Raw genomic sequence first — 22,790 nt, 5'->3', positions numbered from 1 at the left:
ACATGAACACATTAACACTACACAATTGCTACAGATCGTAATTTGTTCAGTCTTTTGTTGCAAAAAAAAAATCTGCACAGCAGGAAATGTAAACTTGCAGTGTATTTGAGTTTTAAAAAGGCTTCTAAGGTTTGTCATTTCAGACTTGATTTGCCCTAATGAAAAATGTATCAACCCCTAGTTATAATCCATATAATAATTAACATATCCTGTTGCTGCAGAATTATTTTCCTGCTGTAGCAATCTGACTCAAATTAAGATCCTACATCTGTATACAGCACCATACAAACTGATTCAAATTAAGATCCTACATCTGTATACAGCACCATACAAACTGATTCAAATTAAGATCCTACATCTGTATACAGCACCATACAAACTGATTCAAATTAAGATCCTACATCTGTATACAGCACCACACAAACTGACTCAAATTAAGATCTACATCTGTATACAGCACCATACAAACTGACTCAAATTAAGATCCTACATCTGTATACAGCACCATACAAACTGACTCAAATTAAGATCCTACATCTGTATACAGCACCATACAAACTGACTCAAATTAAGACCTACATCTGTATACAGCACCACACAAATCATTATGCTAAACTGTATCCCTTTCTACCCTTCTCTCTCTCCCCCTCCTCCCGTTCTCTCTCCCCCTATCCCCCGCTCTCCCTCCCTCCTACAGAGTTCTATAGACAGTCTGTGTAAGCAGACAGGTTGTTCAGAGAGACAGGTGCAGAGATGGTTCAGGAGACGCAGGAACCAGGACCGACCCAGTCTACTGAAGAAGTTCAAAGAGGCCAGGTACACACACACACACACACACACACACACACACACACACACACACACACACACACACACACACACACACACACACACACACACACACACACACGCACACACACCCATATGCATACACACTCCAACACACCCACATGCACAGACACACCCACATGCACAGACACACACACATGCACAGACACACACACATGCACAGACACACCCACATGCACAGACACACCCACATGCACAGACACACCCACATGCACAGACACACCCACATGCACAGACACACCCACATGCACAGACACACACACATGCACAGACACACCCACATGCACAGACACACCCACATGCACAGACACACACACATGCACAGACACACACACATGCACAGACACACCCACATGCACAGACACACCCACATGCACAGACACACACACATGCACAGACACACACACATGCACAGACACACACACGTGCTGACATTGGCCTGTGAGCACATGTCTGAGTGTTAAAGCATGAGTCTATTTACAGTATATCTGACACTCATTATATTGCCAGCCTGGTTTTATCAAGGCTCCTCCTACCCCCCGAATATAATAATAATAATATCACAATCACTCGTGTAGATACAACCTGTAGTTAATATCACAATCACTAGTGTAGAGGTTGTTGTGTTGTACAGTACTGGAGGTCTCTATCTGTAGTCAGCAGGTTGTTGTGTTGTACAGTACTGGAGGTCTCTATCTGTAGTCAGCAGGTTGTTGTTGTACAGTACTGGAGGTCTCTATCTGTAGTCAGCAGGTTGTTGTGTTGTACAGTACTGGAGGTCTCTCTCTGTAGTCAGCAGGTTGTTGTTGTACAGTACTGGAGGTCTCTATCTGTAGTCAGCAGGTTGTTGTGTTGTACAGTACTGGAGGTCTCTATCTGTAGTCAGCAGGTTGTTGTGTTGTACAGTACTGGAGGTCTCTATCTGTAGTCAGCAGGTTGTTGTTGTACATTACTGGAGGTCTCTATCTGTAGTCAGTAGGTTGTTGTGTTGTACAGTACTGGTGGTCTCTATCTGTAGTCAGCAGGTTGTTGTGTTGTACAGTACTGGAGGTCTCTATCTGTAGTCAGCAGGTTGTTGTGTTGTACAGTACTGGAGGTCTCTATCTGTAGTCAGCAGGTTGTTGTTGTACATTACTGGAGGTCTCTATCTGTAGTCAGTAGGTTGTTGTGTTGTACAGTACTGGAGGTCTCTATCTGTAGTCAGCAGGTTGTTCTGTTTTATTACTGGAGGTCTCTATCTGTAGTCAGCAGGTTGTTGTGTTGTACAGTACTGGAGGTCTCTATCTGTAGTCAGCAGGTTGTTGTGTTGTACAGTACTGGAGGTCTCTATCTGTAGTCAGCAGGTTGTTGTGTTGTACATTACTGGAGGTCTCTATCTGTAGTCAGCAGGTTGTTGTACAGTACTGGAGGTCTCTATCTGTAGTCAGCAGGTTGTTGTGTTGTACAGTACTGGAGGTCTCTATCTGTAGTCAGCAGGTTGTTGTGTTGTACAGTACTGGAGGTCTCTATCTGTAGTCAGCAGGTTGTTGTGTTGTACATTACTGGAGGTCTCTATCTGCAGTCAACAGGTTGTTGTGTTGTACAGTACTGGAGGTCTCTATCTGTAGTCAGCAGGTTGTTGTGTTGTACAGTACTGGAGGTCTCTATCTGTAGTCAGCAGGTTGTTGTATTGTGCAGTACTGGAGGTCTCTATCTGTAGTCAGCAGGTTGTTGTGTTGTACAGTACTGGAGGTCTCTATCTGTAGTCAGCAGGTTGTTGTGTTGTACAGTACTGGAGGTCTCTATCTGTAGTCAGCAGGTTGTTGTGTTGTACAGCACTGGAGGTCTCTATCTGTAGTCAGCAGGTTGTTGTGTTGTACAGTACTGGAGGTCTCTATCTGTAGTCAGCAGGTTGTTGTGTTGTACAGTACTGGAGGTCTCTATCTGTAGTCAGCAGGTTGTTGTGTTGTACAGTACTGGAGGTCTCTATCTGTAGTCAGCAGGTTGTTGTGTTGTACAGTACTGGAGGTCTCTATCTGTAGTCAGCAGGTTGTTGTGTTGTACATTACTGGAGGTCTCTATCTGTAGTCAGCAGGTTGTTGTGTTGTACATTACTGGAGGTCTCTATCTGTAGTCAGCAGGTTGTTGTGTTGTACAGTACTGGAGGTCTCTATCTGTAGTCAGCAGGTTGTTGTGTTGTACAGTACTGGAGGTCTCTATCTGTAGTCAGCAGGTTGTTGTGTTGTACAGTACTGGAGGTCTCTATCTGTAGTCAGCAGGTTGTTGTTGTACAGTACTGGAGGTCTCTATCTGTAGTCAGCAGGTTGTTGTTGTACAGTACTGGAGGTCTCTATCTGTAGTCAGCAGGTTGTTGTGTTGTACAGTACTGGAGGTCTCTATCTGTAGTCAGCAGGTTGTTGTGTTGTACAGTACTGGAGGTCTCTATCTGTAGTCGGCAGGTTGTTGTGTTGTACAGTACTGGAGGTCTCTATCTGTAGTCAGCAGGTTGTTGTTGTACAGTACTGGAGGTCTCTATCTGTAGTCAGCAGGTTGTTGTGTTGTACAGTACTGGAGGTCTCTATCTGTAGTCAGCAGGTTGTTGTTGTACAGTACTGGAGGTCTCTATCTGTAGTCAGCAGGTTGTTGTTGTACAGTACTGGAGGTCTCTATCTGTAGTCAGCAGGTAGTTGTGTTGTACAGTACTGGAGGTCTCTATCTGTAGTCAGCAGGTTGTTGTGTTGTACAGTACTGGAGGTCTCTATCTGTAGTCTGCAGGTTGTTGTGTTGTACAGTACTGGAGGTCTCTCTCTGTAGTCAGCAGGTTGTTGTGTTGTACATTACTGGAGGTCTCTATCTGTAGTCAGCAGGTTGTTGTACAGTACTGGAGGTCTCTCTCTGTAGTCAGCAGGTTGTTGTGTTGTACAGTACTGGAGGTCTCTATCTGTAGTCAGCAGGTTGTTGTGTTGTACAGTACTGGAGGTCTCTATCTGCAGTCAGCAGGTTGTTGTTGTACAGTACTGGAGGTCTCTATCTGTAGTCAGCAGGTTGTTGTGTTGTACAGTACTGGAGGTCTCTATCTGTAGTCAGCAGGTTGTTGTGTTGTACAGTACTGGAGGTCTCTATCTGTAGTCAGCAGGTTGTTGTTGTACAGTACTGGAGGTCTCTATCTGTAGTCAGCAGGTTGTTGTGTTGTACATTACTGGAGGTCTATATCTGTAGTCAGCAGGTTGTTGTGTTGTACATTACTGGAGGTCTCTATCTGTAGTCAGCAGGTTGTTGTGTTGTACAGTACTGGAGGTCTCTATCTGTAGTCAGCAGGTTGTTGTGTTGTACAGTACTGGAGGTCTCTATCTGTAGTCAGCAGGTTGTTGTTGTACAGTACTGGAGGTCTCTATCTGTAGTCAGCAGGTTGTTGTGTTGTACAGTACTGGAGGTCTCTATCTGCAGTCAGCAGGTTGTTGTGTTGTACAGTACTGGAGGTCTCTATCTGTAGTCAGCAGGTTGTTGTTGTACAGTGCTGGAGGTCTCTATCTGTAGTCAGCAGGTTGTTGTGTTGTACAGTACTGGAGGTCTCTATCTGTAGTCAGCAGGTTGTTGTGTTGTACAGTACTGGAGGTCTCTATCTGTAGTCAGCAGGTTGTTGTGTTGTACAGTACTGGAGGTCTCTATCTGTAGTTAGCAGGTTGTTGTTGTACAGTACTGGAGGTCTCTATCTGTAGTCAGCAGGTTGTTGTGTTGTACAGTACTGGAGGTCTCTATCTGTAGTCAGCAGGTTGTTGTGTTGTACAGTACTGGAGGTCTCTATCTGTAGTCTGCAGGTTGTTGTGTTGTACAGTACTGGAGGTCTCTATCTGTAGTCAGCAGGTTGTTGTTGTACAGTACTGGAGGTCTCTATCTGTAGTCAGCAGGTAGTTGTGTTGTACAGTACTGGAGGTCTCTATCTGTAGTCAGCAGGTTGTTGTGTTGTACAGTACTGGAGGTCTCTATCTGTAGTCTGCAGGTTGTTGTGTTGTACAGTACTGAAGGTCTCTATCTGTAGTCAGCAGGTTGTTGTGTTGTACATTACTGGAGGTCTCTATCTGTAGTCAGCAGGTTGTTGTACAGTACTGGAGGTCTCTATCTGTAGTCAGCAGGTTGTTGTGTTGTACAGTACTGGAGGTCTCTATCTGTAGTCAGCAGGTTGTTGTGTTGTACAGTACTGGAGGTCTCTATCTGCAGTCAGCAGGTTGTTGTTGTACAGTACTGGAGGTCTCTATCTGTAGTCAGCAGGTTGTTGTTGTACAGTACTGGAGGTCTCTATCTGTAGTCAGCAGGTTGTTGTGTTGTACATTACTGGAGGTCTATATCTGTAGTCAGCAGGTTGTTGTGTTGTACAGTACTGGAGGTCTCTATCTGTAGTCAGCAGGTTGTTGTGTTGTACAGTACTGGAGGTCTCTATCTGTAGTCAGCAGGTTGTTGTTGTACAGTACTGGAGGTCTCTATCTGTAGTCAGCAGGTTGTTGTTGTACAGTACTGGAGGTCTCTATCTGTAGTCAGCAGGTTGTTGTGTTATACATTACTGGAGGTCTCTATCTGTAGTCAGCAGGTTGTTGTTGTACAGTGCTGGAGGTCTCTATCTGTAGTCAGCAGGTTGTTGTGTTGTACAGTACTGGAGGTCTCTATCTGTAGTCAGCAGGTTGTTGTGTTGTACAGTACTGGAGGTCTCTATCTGTAGTCAGCAGGTTGTTGTGTTGTACAGTACTGGAGGTCTCTATCTGTAGTCAGCAGGTTGTTGTGTTGTACAGTACTGGAGGTCTCTATCTGTAGTCAGCAGGTTGTTGTGTTGTACAGTACTGGAGGTCTCTATCTGTAGTCAGCAGGTTGTTGTTGTACAGTACTGGAGGTCTCTATCTGTAGTCAGCAGGTTGTTGTGTTGTACAGTACTGGAGGTCTCTATCTGTAGTCAGCAGGTTGTTCTGTTTTATTACTGGAGGTCTCTATCTGTAGTCAGCAGGTTGTTGTGTTGTACAGTACTGGAGGTCTCTATCTGTAGTCAGCAGGTTGTTCTGTTTTATTACTGGAGGTCTCTATCTGTAGTCAGCAGGTTGTTGTGTTGTACAGTACTGGAGGTCTCTATCTGTAGTCAGCAGGTTGTTGTGTTGTACAGTACTGGAGGTCTCTATCTGTAGTCAGCAGGTTGTTGTGTTGTACAGTACTGGAGGTCTCTATCTGTAGTCAGCAGGTTGTTGTTGTACAGTACTGGAGGTCTCTATCTGTAGTCAGCAGGTTGTTGTGTTGTACAGTACTGGAGGTCTCTATCTGTAGTCAGCAGGTTGTTCTGTTTTATTACTGGAGGTCTCTATCTGTAGTCAGCAGGTTGTTGTGTTGTACAGTACTGGAGGTCTCTATCTGTAGTCAGCAGGTTGTTGTGTTGTACAGTACTGGAGGTCTCTATCTGTAGTCAGCCGGTTGTTGTGTTGTACAGTACTAGAGGTCTCTATCTGTAGTCAGCAGGTTGTTGTGTTGTGCAGTACTGGAGGTCTCTATCTGTAGTCAGCAGGTTGTTGTGTTGTACAGTACTGGAGGTCTCTATCTGTAGTCAGCCGGTTGTTGTGTTATACATTACTGGAGGTCTCTATCTGTAGTCAGCAGGTTGTTGTGTTGTACAGTACTGGAGGTCTCTATCTGTAGTCAGCAGGTTGTTGTGTTGTACAGTACTGGAGGTCTCTATCTGTAGTCAGCAGGTTGTTGTGTTGTACAGTACTGGAGGTCTCTATCTGTAGTCAGCAGGTTGTTGTTGTACAGTACTGGAGGTCTCTATCTGTAGTCAGCAGGTTGTTGTGTTGTACAGTACTGGAGGTCTCTATCTGTAGTCAGCAGGTTGTTCTGTTTTATTACTGGAGGTCTCTATCTGTAGTCAGCAGGTTGTTGTGTTGTACAGTACTGGAGGTCTCTATCTGTAGTCAGCAGGTTGTTCTGTTTTATTACTGGAGGTCTCTATCTGTAGTCAGCAGGTTGTTGTGTTGTACAGTACTGGAGGTCTCTATCTGTAGTCAGCAGGTTGTTGTGTTGTACAGTACTGGAGGTCTCTATCTGTAGTCAGCAGGTTGTTGTGTTGTACAGTACTGGAGGTCTCTATCTGTAGTCAGCAGGTTGTTGTTGTACAGTACTGGAGGTCTCTATCTGTAGTCAGCAGGTTGTTGTGTTGTACAGTACTGGAGGTCTCTATCTGTAGTCAGCAGGTTGTTCTGTTTTATTACTGGAGGTCTCTATCTGTAGTCAGCAGGTTGTTGTGTTGTACAGTACTGGAGGTCTCTATCTGTAGTCAGCAGGTTGTTGTGTTGTACAGTACTGGAGGTCTCTATCTGTAGTCAGCCGGTTGTTGTGTTGTACAGTACTAGAGGTCTCTATCTGTAGTCAGCAGGTTGTTGTGTTGTGCAGTACTGGAGGTCTCTATCTGTAGTCAGCAGGTTGTTGTGTTGTACAGTACTGGAGGTCTCTATCTGTAGTCAGCCGGTTGTTGTTGTACAGTACTGGAGGTCTCTATCTGTAGTCAGCAGGTTGTTGTGTTGTACAGTACTGGAGGTCTCTATCTGTAGTCAGCAGGTTGTTGTGTTGTACAGTACTGGAGGTCTCTATCTGTAGTCAGCAGGTTGTTGTGTTGTACATTACTGGAGGTCTCTATCTGTAGTCAGCAGGTTGTTGTGTTGTACAGTACTGGAGGTCTCTATCTGTAGTCAGCAGGTTGTTGTGTTGTACAGTACTGGAGGTCTCTATCTGTAGTCAGCAGGTTGTTGTTGTACATTACTGGAGGTCTCTATCTGTAGTCAGCAAGTTGTTGTTGTACAGTACTGGAGGTCTCTATTTGTAGTCAGCAGGTTGTTGTTGTACAGTACTGGAGGTCTCTATCTGTAGTCAGCAGGTTGTTGTGTTGTACAGTACTGGAGGTCTCTATCTGCAGTCAGCAGGTTGTTGTGTTGTACAGTACTGGAGGTCTCTATCTGTTGTCAGCAGGTTGTTGTGTTGTACAGTACTGGAGGTCTCTATCTGTAGTCAGCAGGTTGTGTTGTACAGTACTGGAGGTCTCTATCTGTAGTCAGCAGGTTGTTGTGTTGTACAGTACTGGAGGTCTCTATCTGTAGTCAGCAGGTTGTTGTGTTGTACAGTACTGGAGGTCTCTATCTGTAGTCAGCAGGTTGTTGTGTTGTACAGTACTGGAGGTCTCTATCTGTAGTCAGCAGGTTGTTGTTGTACAGTACTGGAGGTCTCTATCTGTTGTCAGCAGGTTGTTGTGTTGTACAGTACTGGAGGTCTCTATCTGTAGTCAGCAGGTTGTTGTACAGTACTGGAGGTCTCTATCTGTAGTCAGCAGGTTGTTGTGTTGTACAGTACTGGAGGTCTCTATCTGCAGTCAGCAGGTTGTTGTGTTGTACAGTACTGGAGGTCTCTATCTGTAGTCAGCAGGTTGTTGTGTTGTACAGTACTGGAGGTCTCTATTTGTAGTCAGCAGGTTGTTGTTGTACAGTACTGGAGGTCTCTATCTGTAGTCAGCAGGTTGTTGTGTTGTACAGTACTGGAGGTCTCTATCTGTAGTCAGCAGGTTGTGTTGTACAGTACTGGAGGTCTCTATCTGTAGTCAGCAGGTTGTGTTGTACAGTACTGGAGGTCTGGTCTCTATCTGTGTGACAGGACTGAACTGGGAGGCTACTGTATGACTGTTCCCATTGTGTGCTGGGAATTTTTCACGGGACTGTTCCACTACAGTTTAGCAGAATGTGTGTATGTTCTCTTTACTGTACATATACAGTGCATTCAGAAAGTGCATTCAGACCCCTTCACTTTTGCCATTTTTTTTTACATTACAGCCTTATTCTACAATGGATTACATATATTTTTTCCCTCATCAATCTACATACAATACCCCATAATGACAAAGTGAAAACAGGTTTTTAGAAATTTTTGCAAATGTATTACAAATAAAAAACTGAAATACTTGATTTACATAAGTATTCAGACCATTTGCTATGACATTCGAAATTGAGCTCTGGTTCATCCTTTTTCCATTGATCATCCTTGATGTTTCTACAACTTGATTAGAGTCCACATTTGGTCAAATGTATTGATTGGACATAATTTGGAAATGCACACACCTGTCTATATAAGGTCCCACAGTTGACAATGCATGTCAGAGCAAAAACCAAGCCATGAGGTCGAAGGAATTGTCCATAGAGCTCCGAGACAGGATTGTGTTGAGGCACAGATCTGGGACAGGTATCAAAAAAATGTCTGCAGCATTGAAGGTCCTCAAGAACACAGTGGCCTCCATCATTCTTAAATGAACTAAGTTTGTAACCAGCAAGATTCTTCCTAGAGCTGGCCGCCCAGCCAAACTGAGCAATCAGGGGAGAAGGGCCTTGGTCAGGGAGGTGACCAAGAACCCAATGGTCACTCTATGGGAGAACCTTCCAGAAAGGGAGATACCTAGTCAGTTGAGTTGTACAACTGAATGCATTCAACTGAAATGTGTCTTCCGCATTTAACCCAACCTTTCTGGACAACACGGTCCATGACGGTGCCAAGATGGTGGAGCATTGCTGCGTGCTCCCGGACGCGCTTCTCCACCCCTATTCTGCTGACTCCATAAGTTTGGTCCGGAATTCTGTCAGAGAGATGCGGGGGGCTGCCATAATTGACATCCACAGCCCAGGGAACCATCTCTGCAGCACTCCACCAATCAGGCCTTTATGGTAGAGTGGCCAGACGGAAGCTACTCCTCAGTAAAAGGCAGATGACAGCCCTGCTTGGAAAAAAATGATCTGTTCTGATGAAACCAAGGTTGAACTATTTGGCCTGAATACCAAGCGTCACGTCTGGAGGAAACCTGGCACCATCCCTATGGTGAAGCATGGTGGTGGCAGCATCATGCTGTGGGGATATTTTTCAGCAGCAGGGACTTGGAGATGAGGGAAAGATGAACGGAGCAAAGTACAGAGAGATCCTTGATGAAAACCTGCTCAGGACCTCAGCCTGGGGTGAAGGGTCATTTTCTGAAAGGACAATGACTCTGAGCACACAGCCTAGACAACGCAGGAGTGGCGTGAGGACAAGTCTCTGAATGTCCTTGTAGAGGGGGCGGAGGAACCTCCTGCACCTCAGACTCCTGGAGCGGACCAGCCACCACCGGCCTGAGGACAGACAGACACATGGAACGAGGGGTTAATATGGTAATCTGGGGCAAGCTGTAACCTATAACAAACCTTGTTCACTCTCCTCGGGACTTTAAATGGCCCCATAAACCGCGGACCCAGCTTCCGGCAGGGCAGGCGGAGGGGCAGGTTCCTCTTTTTGGCGCAGCACAGCCCGCTGAAGGTAAACACGGGCAGCTTCCCATGTCTCTTCCACGCGCCTGAACCAGTTGTCCATCGCAGGAGCCTCGGTCTGACTCTTAAGCCAAGGCGCCAGAACCGGATGGTACCCCAGTACGCACTGGAAGGGAGAGAGGTTAGTGGAGGAGTGGCGAAGCGAGTTCTGTGCCATCTCGGCCCAGGGCACAAACACCGCCCACACACCCGGCCAGGACCGCAGAAACCTGCCCACATCCTGGTTTACTCACTCCACCTGCCCATTATTCTCGGGGTGAAACCACGAAGTAAGGCCGATCGAGACCCCCAGACGTTCCATGAACGCCTTCCAGGCCCTAGACGTGAACTGGGGACCTCGATCAGACACTATATCCTCAGGCACCCCGTAGTGCCGGAAGACATGCGTAAACAAGGCCTCCGCAGTCTGTAGGGCCGTAGGGAGACCGGGCAGAGGGAGGAGACGACAGGACTTAGAGAACTGATCCACAACGACCAGGATCGCGGTGTTACCCTGTGAGGGAGGAAGATTGGTAAGAAAATCCACCGACAGGTGCGACCAAGGCTGTTGTGGAACGGGTAAGGAGTGTAGCTTCCCTCTGGGCAGGTGCCTAGGAGCCTTACACTGGGCGCACTCCGAGCAGGAGGAAACATAAACCCTCACGTCCGTAGCCAAGGTAGGCCACCAGTACCTCCCGCTCAAACAGCGCACAGTCCGACCGATCCCAGAATGACCAGAGGAGGGTGACGTGTGGGCCCAATAGATCAACCGGGCACGAACAGCAGACGGGACGTACAGACGCCCAGCGGGACATGAGAGCCGTCTGTGGCCAAGAAACAGTGGGGTCATGACACACTAACCAGGGTAGGCCTAGCACCACGGGAAATGCAGGAGAGTCAATAAAGAAGAGACTAATTCTCTCCTTGTGACCCCCCTGCGTCACCATGCCCAGAGGAGCAGCGGCCTCCCTAATCAACCCTGACCCTAATGGTCGACTATCTAAGGCATGAACGGGAAAGGGCACAGCCACGGGAACAATGGGGATCCCTAAACTATGGGCGAACGATCTATCTATAAAATTCCCAGACGCGCCTGAATCGACGAGCGCCTTATGCTGGGAATGCGGGGAAAACTCAGGAAAAGTGGCAGACACAAACATATGTGCAACAGAGGGCTCTGGGTGAGAATGGTGCCGGCTCACCTGGGGTGACACATGAGCCTGCTGCCTCGATACCCAGAGGAACCAACCCGGCACCGACCGGCAGTGTGACCCCCTCCGGTCTCCCTGCGCACCGCCCCTCCCAGCTCCATGGGTATCGGAGAGGGTGAACTCCTCAAACTGGTCCAACGCCGCATCTCCCTCTCTCCACACGGCGTTGGCCCACTCCAGGGCTTTCCCGGTGAGGCACGAGACGAGTGTGGACACCCTCTCACGGCCCGAAGGAGCCGGGTGGAAGGTTGCTAGGTATAAGTCCAGCTGCTACAGGAACCCCTGGCAGTTCGCAGCCATCCCATCGTATTCCTGGGGAAGGGAGAGACGAATCCCACTGGGTCCAGGAGAAGGAGGGGCGCGTAGTGGAGACCCCGGTTGTGCTGGTGGAGGCACTGGGAGAACTCCCTGTCCCTCCCAGCGGTCCATTGTCTCGACAACACGGTCCATGGCGGTGCCAAGATGGTGGAGCATTGCTGCGTGCTCCCGGACGCGCTTCTCCACCCCTATTCTGCTGACTCCATAAGTTTGGTCCGGAATTCTGTAGGGGGTGCGTACTGGCGGCAGAGAAGTCAGGCGCAGGAGAGCAAAAACTGATTTACAACAGCGTAGTTTAATAAACAAAACCATCGTAAACAGAACAATACATGCACAAGCACTACAATAAACAATTCCGGACAAGGACATGGGGGGAACAGAGGGTTAAATACACAACATGTAATGATGGAATTGAAATCAGGTGTGTGGGAAGACAAGACAAATGGAAAATGAAAGGTGGATCGGCGATGGCTAGAAGACCGGTGACGCCGACCGACGCCCGAACAAGGAGAGGGACCTACTTCGGCGGAAGTCGTGACAGTCCTTGAGTGGCCCAGCCAGAGCTTGGACTTGAACCCGATCGAACATCTCTGGAAAAACGTGAAAAGAGCTGGTCAGCGACGCTCCCCATCCAACCTGACAGAGTTTGAGAGGATCTGCAGAGAAGAATGGGAGAAACTCCCCAAATAAAGGTGTGCCAAGCTTATAGGGTCATACCCAAGAAGACTTGAGGCCATAATCGCTGCTAAAGGTGCTTCAACAAAGCACTGAGAAAAGGGTCTGAATACTTATGTAAATATGATATTTAAGTTTTGTATTTTTAATACATTTGCAAAAATATCTAAAAAGTTGTTTTTGCTTTGTCATTATGGGGTATTGTGTGTAGATTGATGAGGGAAAAAAACTATAATCATAATCAATCAATTTTAGAATAAGGCTGTAGCGTAACAAAATGTGGAAAAAGTCAAGGGGTCTGAATACATTCCGAATGCACTGTAGTATAAAGTCTGTGTGTGTGTTGTCCAATGATTTTGTGTGTTCTCTTGCAGTTGGAGATTCACCTTTTACCTTCTTGCTTTCATTGCTGGTCTGGCTGCCCTCATTGACGTGAGTACTGCTGTTTCACCTTTGACCTTTAAAACTCTCGCCTGTCTCCAAGCTAATCTCCCTGCACCCTCATTGGTCACTCGTGTCATCTGACCTCTGTCATAACTCATCGTTTAAAGTGACCTCTGTCATGACTCATAGTTTAAACTTTAGATCCTAGTTAAACCATTGATGGGAGAAACAGAGCCTGTTCACTGACAGCATTAATGTGTTACAGGATACTAAGATAGAATAGAAGCCTTGTCAACAACAGTGTTGGTTATATCAGGGACAACTGAGTATCCTAAACAAATGTTATACAATTTGATCTTTTTCTAACATGATTAATAAAGAACTTACAAATGACACTGGAAGATAATTATAAAGACACATTAATATATAGAGGGTGTGAAAATGATTTATCACTTCTTCTGTTTCAATGCTGTATTTCTCTTTGACTGAAGTTAGAACTCTCCGATTTATGTATAACTCTCTCCCTCTCTCAGAAACCCTGGCTGTATGACTTTAAGGAGATGTGGCAGGGCTTCCCTATTCTGGTATGTCCCTCTGGTTATTGACGAGTGGTAACATTGTAACATAGGAAAGTCATTGGAAGGCATAAATCATAATCAATCATATCATGTTATGTCCAGTGTTTGACTGTGTTCAGAAATCATATTATGGAAGTATCAATGTATGTTATTGATATTATCTTGCTCTTTCTCTCCTCTCTCTCTCTCTCCATCCATCTCTCTCCCTATCCCTCCATCTCTCATCAATTTCTCTCCATCGATCCATCCCTCGTCTATTTCTCTCTCCATCCCTCATCTATTTCTCTCTCCATCCCTCATCTATTTCTCTCCATCCCTCATCTATTTCCCTCCATCCCTCATCTATTTCTCTCTCTATCCCTCATCTATTTCTCTCTCCATCCCTCCCTCTCTCATCTATTTCCCTCCATCCCTCATCTATTTCCCTCCATCCCTCATCTATTTCTTTCTCCATCCCTCAATCTTTCATCTCTCCCCCAGACTCTCCTGCCGTCTCAGTATTGGTACTATATGATAGAGCTGGGTTTCTACGTCTCTCTAATCTTCAGTGTGGCGTCAGATGTCAAACGTAAAGTAAGTGTGCACCGTGCCTGCTCTATGAAACACTTGCTTGTAACAATCAAGAATACAGTATATAAATGAACCACTAAAAATGGTGGTACAGAATCCCTTTACTTACAGTCCTATTCACTTTAAGAGTCAATCAATTACAGCACGCAGATCACCCGAAGATTCTTCCATACATGGGAGAGTGCAGTTTACAAGATCAGGGATAGTGGTTAACCAAGCCTGCACACTCTGTTAGCTACAAGTGATTCATTGAAAGCAGTAAGCAAGTCTTTCCGATCCCTCTCCTGCTGTTGCCATGGTGTTGCCCCTGTGCTGACGACCAGGGGTTACTGTCATGACACTGATGTAAGTGTCAGTGTGTATAGGGACAGGGGCCAGGGGGCAACTGCAGGAGGTGGACATTAGACTGATATGACGTGTTTGTGTGTGTGGAGCCGGAGGTTAAAGGGGAGATGGTCAGTGGACTCTACTCCACTAGGGTCAGGTCAGTACAGACAGTGTGTACCGGCTAAATATCACCTGATGGCCCTCTGGCATGATTTACTATAGTGTGTGTGTGTGCGTGCGCGCATGTGCATGCGTACGTGTGTGTGTGTGTGTGTGTGTGTGTGTGTGTGTGTGTGTGTGTGTGTGTGTGTGTGTGTGTGCGTGTGCGTGTGCGTGTGCGCATGTGCATGTGTACAGGTGTGTGTGTGTGAAGGATCAGAATGTTATCAAGGTAACAAAACACAAACTCTAACCTTCTCTCTCTCCCTCTCTGCATCTCTCTCTTTCCCTCCTTCTCTCCCTCCCTTCCTCTCTGTAGGACTTTAAGGAGCAGATGGTTCACCATATGGCCACCATCTTCCTCATCAGTTTCTCCTGGTGTGTCAACTACATCAGAGCGGGCACGCTCATCATGCTGCTGCACGACTCCTCCGACTATTTACTGGAGGTACAACCAATTACAGGACAGCTGGGTCACCAACATAACATGATAATAATATCCCTGCCATGACACGATAATAAACACAATAATACTATGGTGATTTAGTAGTTGCTGTTATCCAATACAACTTACAGTTAGCACATGTGGTTTGTAGGTGGGGCCCACAGGGGAATCACCCACAAGGAAGTCCCATTTTATTTGATAAACCAGGAAGCGGACAAAGTACTACTGATATTGGAGAAGTGGAGATATGGAGAGATTTAGTACTGCCACCTGGTGGAAGAAATATGACATTACAATTATTTTCTAACAACAACAACCTTTCTCTCTCTCCCTCTCTCTCTGATAGTCCGCTAAGATATTCATCTATGCTGGATGGAGAAACACCAGTAACTACGTCTTCTTCCTCTTCGCTACCGTCTTCATCTTCACTAGACTCTATATCTTCCCGTTCTAGTGAGATGACACCTGAACACTCCCACCACACACCAACGATCTGTCTCTCTCACACCCATTCTGATTGTTTTATTTATGTAACCTTTATTTAACTAGGCAAGTCAGTTAACAACAAATTCTGATTAGCATCATAAATGTCTTTTAATTGTCTGTTGGTTGTTACTGATGTTATTCACTCTTCTTGCCCCCCCTCTCCTCTCTCTCTCAGCATCATTTATTCTACGTACATTTATCCAATGACTATGTACTCTCCGTTCTTTGGATACTACTTCCTGAATTTCCTTATGATGGTGCTGCAGTGTCTCCATATCTTCTGGGCCATCCTCATTCTGCGTATGGCCGTCCGCTTCCTGAGCAGCGATGTATGTACACAACACTGCACACACTCTGACAACACGACACACACCCTGACAACACTGCACACACTCGGACAACACGACACACACCCTGACAACACTGCACACACTCTGACAACACGACACACACCCTGACAACACTGCACACACTCTGACAACACGACACACACCCTGACAACACTGCACACACTCTGACAACACGACACACACCCTGACAACACTACACACCCTCTGACAACACTACACACCCTCTGACAACACTACACACCCTGACAACACTACACACACACACCCACCCTGTCAATACTACACACACACACCCTCTGACAACACTACACACCCTGACAACACTACACACCCTGACAACACTGCACACACTCTGACAACATGACACACCCTCTGACAACACTACACACCCTGACAACACTACACACACACACCCACCCTGACAATACTACACACACCCACCCTGACAACACTACACACACACCCTCTGACAACACTACACACCCTGACAACACTACACACACACCCTGACAACACTGCACACACACCCTGACAACACTGCACACACACCCTGACAACAACACTACACACACACACCCACCCTGACAATACTACACACACCCACCCTGACAACACTACACACACACCCTCTGACAACACTACACACCCTGACAACACTACACACACACCCTGACAACACTGCACACACACCCTGACAACACTGCACACACACCCTGACAACACTGCACACACACTCTGACAACACTGCACACACACTCTGACAACACTGCACACACACTCTGACAGCACTACACACACACACACCCTGACAACACTACACACACACCCTGACAACACTACACACACACACGGACAACACTGCACACACACCCGGACAACACTGCACACACACCCTGACAGCACTACACACACACACACCCTGACAACACTACACACACACCCTGACAACACCACACACACACACACACACACACACACACACACACACACACACACACACACACACACACACACACACACACACTGACAACACTGCACACACACACACACACCCTGACAACACTACACACACACACCCTGACAACACTGCACACACACACACATGCACACACACACACATACATACACCCTGACAACACTACACACACACACACCCCCAGACAACACTACACACACACCCTGACACTACACACATACACACACCCTGACAACACTACACACACACACCCCTCCTGACAACACACACACCCCTCCTGACAACACTGAACACACATCCTGACAACACTGAACACACATCCTGACAACACTACATATACAACCATTACAGCACTGAACACACACCCTGACAACACTACATACACACACACATCCTGACAACACTGAACACACATCCTGACAACACGACATATACAACCATTACAGCACTGAACACACACCCTGCCAACACTACACACACACACCCCTCCTGACAACACACACACACATCCTGACAGCACTGAACACACATCCTGACAACACTACATATACAACCATTACAGCACTGAACACACACCCTGACAACACTGAACACACAACCCAGTCTATCTTTATTTTTTTTCATGTATGTGAGAGAGAAATGAATATGTGGGAAACAGATGGAGAGACTGGGAGAGGAGGGGTGGGTGGAGGAGAGAGACTGGGAGGGGTGGGTGGAGGAGAGAGACTGGGAGAGGAGGGGTGGGTGGAGGAGAGAGACTGGGAGAGGAGGGGTGGGTGGAGGAAAGAGACTATGAGAGGAGGGGTGGGTGGAGGAGAGAGACTGGGAGAGGAGGGGTGGGTGGAGGAGAGAGACTAGGAGAGGAGGGGTGGGTGGAGGAAAGAGACTGGGAGAGGAGGGGTGGGTGGAGGAGAGAGACTGGGAGAGGAGGGGTGGGTGGAGGAGAGAGACTAGGAGAGGAGGGGTGGGTGGAGGAGAGAGACTAGGAGAGGAGGGGTGGGTGGAGGAGAGAGACTGGGAGGGGTGGGTGGAGGAGAGAGACTGGGAGAGGAGGGGTGGGTGGAGGAGAGAGACTGGGAGAGGAGGGGTGGGTGGAGGAGAGAGACTGGGAGAGGAGGGGTGGGTGGAGGAGAGAGACTAGGAGGGGTGGGTGGAGGAGAGAGACTAGGAGAGGGGTGGGTGGAGGAGAGAGACTGGGAGAGGAGGGGTGGGTGGAGGAGAGAGACTAGGAGAGGAGGGGTGGGTGGAGGAGAGAGACTGGGAGAGGAGGGGTGGGTGGAGGAGAGAGACTAGGAGAAGAGGGGTGGGTGGAGGAGAGAGACTGGGAGAGGAGGGGTGGGTGGAGGAGAGAGACTGGGAGAGGAGGGTTGGGTGGAGGAGAGAGACTGGGAGAGGAGGGGTGGGTAGAGGAGAGAGACTGGGAGAGGAGAGGTGGGTGGAGGAGAGAGACTGGGAGAGGAGGGGTGGGTGGAGGAGAGAGACTGGGAGAGGAGGGGTGGGTGGAGGAGGAGAGACTGGGAGAGGAGGGGTGGGTGGAGGAGAGAGACTGGGAGAGGAGGGGTGGGTGGAGGAGAGAGACTGGGAGAGGAGGGTTTGGTTGGAGGAGAGAGACTGGGAGAGGAGGGTTGAGTGGAGGAGAGAGACTGGGAGAGGAGGGGTGGGTGGAGGAGAGAGACTGGGAGAGGAGGGTTGGGTGGAGGAGAGAGACTGGGAGAGGAGGGGTGGGTGGAGGAGGAGAGAGACTGGGAGAGGAGGGTTGGGTGGAGGAGAGAGACTGGGAGAGGAGGGTTGGGTGGAGGAGAGAGACTGGGAGAGGAGGGTTGGGTGGCGGAGAGAGACTGGGAGAGGAGGGTTGGGTGGAGGAGAGAGACTGGGAGAGGAGGGGTGGGTGGAGGAGAGAGACTGGGAGAGGAGGGTTGGGTGGAGGAGAGAGACTGGGAGAGGAGGGGTGGGTGGAGGAGAGAGACTAGGAGAGGAGGGGTGGGTGGAGGAGAGAGACTGGGAGAGGAGGGGTGGGTGGAGGAGAGAGACTGGGAGAGGAGGGGTGGGTGGAGGGGGAGAGAGACTGGGAGAGGAGGGGTGGGTGGAGGAGAGAGAAAGTTTATTCAGAAATCACACATTGATATGTGTTGGAAAGCCCAGCTGATAAAGACCAGCAGTCTGGTTTGGGTTCAGTTTGCGGAAAGGAAAAGTAATGTCTCTGGACGGATGACATGTTTCTCAACACACCTCTCTTTCTTTCGCTTCAGGAAAAGGTGGAGGACGAGAGGAGCGATAAAGAAGAGACAGACGAGTCAGGGGAGGAAGAGGAGGGGGTGGAGAAGAAAGGCGCGGTGCAGAATGGTCACGCCGCTCACAACAACCACCGCAAGACGGAGTAATGAAAACGTGTTCCAGGAAGTAAGAGTGTGAAGAATTCACATCCCTCACTCAGCAGAGTGGGAGAGATGGAGGGAAGGGGAAAGGGAGAGAGTGGTGGGGAAAATGGATGAAGGAGAAGGAAAGGCATTCCTAAAGCCTGAGAACTACAGGTAGACCTGTGCCTGTGGTTAGATACACTGTACTACATTATAAACACTCAATCACACACACAATTTTGGATATACTACATTAATTGGCATGGACCTGTTATTATAGTCCATTAATAACACACACACACACACACACACACGGGTAATTGTGTAACAGATTAGGATCTAATTAGGATCTATACGTATCTATTTCATAATTATTATTTGTTTTTTATCAGATATTATACCAACATTTTCACAAAATTCTCAATAGTTTTTGAAGTCCAAAAAGTAATAAATCAATATTTTTTAACATTGCTCCCCTAATGAAAATACACTGAAAATACAAATATTTTTAAATGACAATTATTATAAAATTAAAATCAGACTTTTTCCCAATTTGAGCTCTTTAGCTGTTTTCTAAGGACTACTCTAGATGATGCATCATGGGTGAAGAAATGTTCATTTAAAAACTGGAGTTTTATAGGAACTTGAAAAAAATGGTAATGAGACATATCCACAGACACTGCTTGTATGTAATAAATATTATAGTTTAATGTAAACTTCAACTAGTATACCATTTTTATAATTTATGGACAAACTACAGCAACATATTTTGTTTTATTTAAATAAGTTAGGTTTTTCTAAAGATATATTTTTATAAAATTACCATGAATTTAATCAGGACACATTTCAGTAATCAACATGTATTTTTTTTTTTTTTTACCTTTATTTAACTAGGCAAGTCAGTTAAGAACAAATTCTTATTTTCAATGACGGCCTAGGAACAGTGGGTTAACTGCCTGTTCAGGGGCAGAACGACAGATTTGTACCTTGTCAGCTCGGGGATTTGAACTTGCAACCTTTCGGTTACTAGTCCAACGCTCTAACCACTAGGCTACCCTGCCGCCCCGATTTAAAAAAATGTTTTACATGACACTTTCCCCTAGAACTAGACATCTTAGTCCTCATAATGATAGTTGATTTTTACAGATGCATCATAATTTTGTCACTCAATTTGTTCCAGACATTTTAAAACTGGTTTCATAAGAATACCCCCCCCCCCCCCCCCCCCCGCCCCCACACACAAGTTAAGGAATAGCATTGGGAACGTCACAGTGTGATTTCAGTCCCTCTTAAAGAGTGTTCAAAAGGATGTGAAAGGAAGAGAGGACAGAATGATGAGAATGAAGGGAAGAAGAGAAGGAAGGGGAGAAAGTGTGATGCTGCTTCTACTATGGCTCTTCTTACTGTACTCATGTGCCTTACAGCCAGATTATGGTGCTTTTACCGGATTCTTTTATTTGTCACTTACCTTGTTGTTGCTCAACCTGCTATAAGCATGTTTTGTCCATGTGCCTTTATGTCTAATACTCCAGTTGCCATGATAGACAGACTTTAGAAAAGAGACACAACAAGATTTAACCTGACACACAAATACACAATCATGTGAATGTGTCCTTGTGTGAATGTTGATTTGGGACATATAGATTCGCCAGCCCTGGTTTTTATGATTCTATGCAATTATGTTTTTTTCTGCTCAGCTCCTGTAGTGCATCTGAATGGGCGTTGTTTGCCGTTGTTTGGGACACATCTAAGCTTGTAGAAGCCATGCAGTAAGATAGTGAGGGAGTCTGGTTGTCTCCCTCACTGGTAGCATGGGTTTAAATACTGCACTGTATGGACCTTGATTTGAGGGCCTGTTTATAAACTGCTTTATTGAATGGTTAATAAACAATGTAATAATGTGAATAACTGGTTCATAAACTGTAATAATGTTTAACTGGTTAATAAACGATGTAATCATGTTTATAAGCAGCTTATAAGCAGTCCTTCAAACGAAGTGTTAAATCGTTTTTTGGGGTATATTGAGATTCTGCTGATTCTGAATGATTCTCTCCTTCCTCTGCTGATTCATGTTTATGTGCCAGTGGTAACGCTCTGTCTGTAGACACTCTCCGTTGACATTGGAGAGGAAAATACTTTTTATCAAACAGTTTTATCATGTTTTCGCTCTGTACGTGCGTGACTAATTCAGTATATCTTCTGAGTATCATTGACATCTTACCAAGGTCACACAGGCAGAACTTTATTTTCAGTATATTTCAATAGTTTTTGCAAAAACAAAAATTGCCATTGTAAATGTAAAGGCAAAAAACAACAACAGTCCAGCCAGTCAGGATCCCAAATAGAATGTCAATAATTCCGTTTTTTTTTTTTTTTTTTTTAAAGCAATATTTTAACTGTTTTCCAGTCTAGACCAGTTAAGACCAGTATGGACCAGTTGTGGTTTCAATCCAGTGTGGTATGACGCATGTCATCGACTAGAGATGCATTCAACTCCGCTAACGATTATGAAGCTCCCAACTCTGAGCGCCCACCAACAATCCAATTCACCAAGAATGTTTGACAACAGGAGCGAACTGTTCTATTCTATTGAAAACACTTGATTGTGTACTCTTTCTTCCAACAATGACCTTGTAAGGACGAAAGTTTTCTGCAAATGTTTGCAGAGTTGAATGCCAGTCTGGTTTGGTCCAGTCCAATCTGTTTCTGGGCACATTGATACAGTAAAATCCTGACCCATACTGATGATATCATGCCTCATGATGGATATTCATCAGGGGCCTGGATTGGTTAGTCAGAACAGGACATTTCTTCTCAGGAGACTGGAAAGGGCCATTGTAATTTAGGCTTTATTTAGGGCAGATTTTTTAGGCCATACTGCCCCGGATTAGATTATCCCGTGTGTGGTATGTGTTTTTTTGTTATTCTAGAGTGATTTGAGGTATGATTCCTATGAGAAACAGGTTTACAGTCATGTTTCATGTTTGACATCATTGTTTCAGAGAAGTTAGTATTTTTCTTGAGTTTGGATTTTAGCAACTCAATTGCTCAGTAAGCAAAAGTATGATAAATGGAACAATGGAAGTATTGTATTTTTATCATTATATATTTTCAATTGTTGTTGTATGTTAAGTGCCTTATCTGTAATGTAGGTGATAGCCTACCCTCTCACCTTTCTACCTTCTTCAGTTCCTCTCATCCTCATTTCTCCTTCTTTCTTTTCCTTCTTATTGTTCCATATGTCCCCCACTCCTTCTACTCATCCATCTCCTCCTCCTCCCTTATTCTGAGATCCTCCCCTCACAGCCTTTCACATCCCCATTCCAACCCTCGTTCATTTGTACTAACCTTGACCAATCTTCCTCTCTTCCCCCGTCGCTTTAGAAAAAGAACAGTCATGTAATTACAGTGTTATTTTTGTGTTTGTATTATGATGCTTAAGTATTATCATTAATAATAAAAACAACGATCATGAATCACTACGCCAAACCTGTTTACTCCAATGTTTGTTTTACACACTCAAATTAGGAAGTTCTCCTCACTGATTGATAAGGGGAGAGTATCTATAGGTTTCCTATGTCTTGGTTTAGGTACTGAGGCCTATAACCTTCTATAAACACGGGGATTGTATATTGTGCACTTATTTTAGTGTACACACATACAATACGTTTCTGAAATAGGAGTAGTAGGTTTATTACATTATAATACAAAATTACATTATAATGTGAGTATAACATATCACTCAAATAATCTTAAAGTTTAAGATCTTGCTTTGACTCAACCAAAAT

The 22,790-nt window shown here is 46.1% G+C and overlaps 1 protein-coding gene and 1 long non-coding RNA gene across 4 annotated transcripts in view; both read left to right on the top strand.

Annotated features, from left to right (window-relative positions):
* Positions 1-22,491, top strand: part of LOC129843456 (ceramide synthase 2-like) — a 46,661-nt gene extending 24,170 nt beyond the window's left edge. Inside the window, exons 4-11 of the mRNA XM_055912174.1 lie at positions 698-816; positions 12,745-12,802; positions 13,288-13,338; positions 13,813-13,905; positions 14,708-14,836; positions 15,180-15,286; positions 15,495-15,648; positions 18,895-22,491. Coding sequence (XP_055768149.1) covers positions 698-816; positions 12,745-12,802; positions 13,288-13,338; positions 13,813-13,905; positions 14,708-14,836; positions 15,180-15,286; positions 15,495-15,648; positions 18,895-19,026 — 843 coding nt within the window. The 3' untranslated portion in view covers positions 19,027-22,491. The remainder of the gene's footprint in view (positions 1-697; positions 817-12,744; positions 12,803-13,287; positions 13,339-13,812; positions 13,906-14,707; positions 14,837-15,179; positions 15,287-15,494; positions 15,649-18,894) is intronic.
* On the top strand, positions 3,729-6,699 carry LOC129843457 (uncharacterized). 3 transcript variants are annotated; one of them, XR_008757855.1, is made up of 4 exons: positions 3,729-4,236; positions 4,511-4,736; positions 4,921-5,731; positions 6,050-6,699. It is a non-coding gene; the product is annotated as an uncharacterized LOC129843457 (long non-coding RNA). The 3 variants fall into 3 exon arrangements; XR_008757854.1 differs by lacking the exon at positions 6,050-6,699 and having other exon boundaries at positions 5,054-5,789; XR_008757853.1 differs by lacking the exon at positions 6,050-6,699 and having other exon boundaries at positions 4,921-5,789.
* Positions 22,492-22,790: the final 299 nt, after the last annotated feature.

This window comes from Salvelinus fontinalis, unplaced genomic scaffold (genome assembly GCF_029448725.1).
Source record: "Salvelinus fontinalis isolate EN_2023a unplaced genomic scaffold, ASM2944872v1 scaffold_0140, whole genome shotgun sequence".
In the NCBI taxonomy this organism is placed as follows: domain Eukaryota; kingdom Metazoa; phylum Chordata; class Actinopteri; order Salmoniformes; family Salmonidae; genus Salvelinus; species Salvelinus fontinalis.
This window is presented reverse-complemented; position numbering and strand designations above follow the sequence as displayed.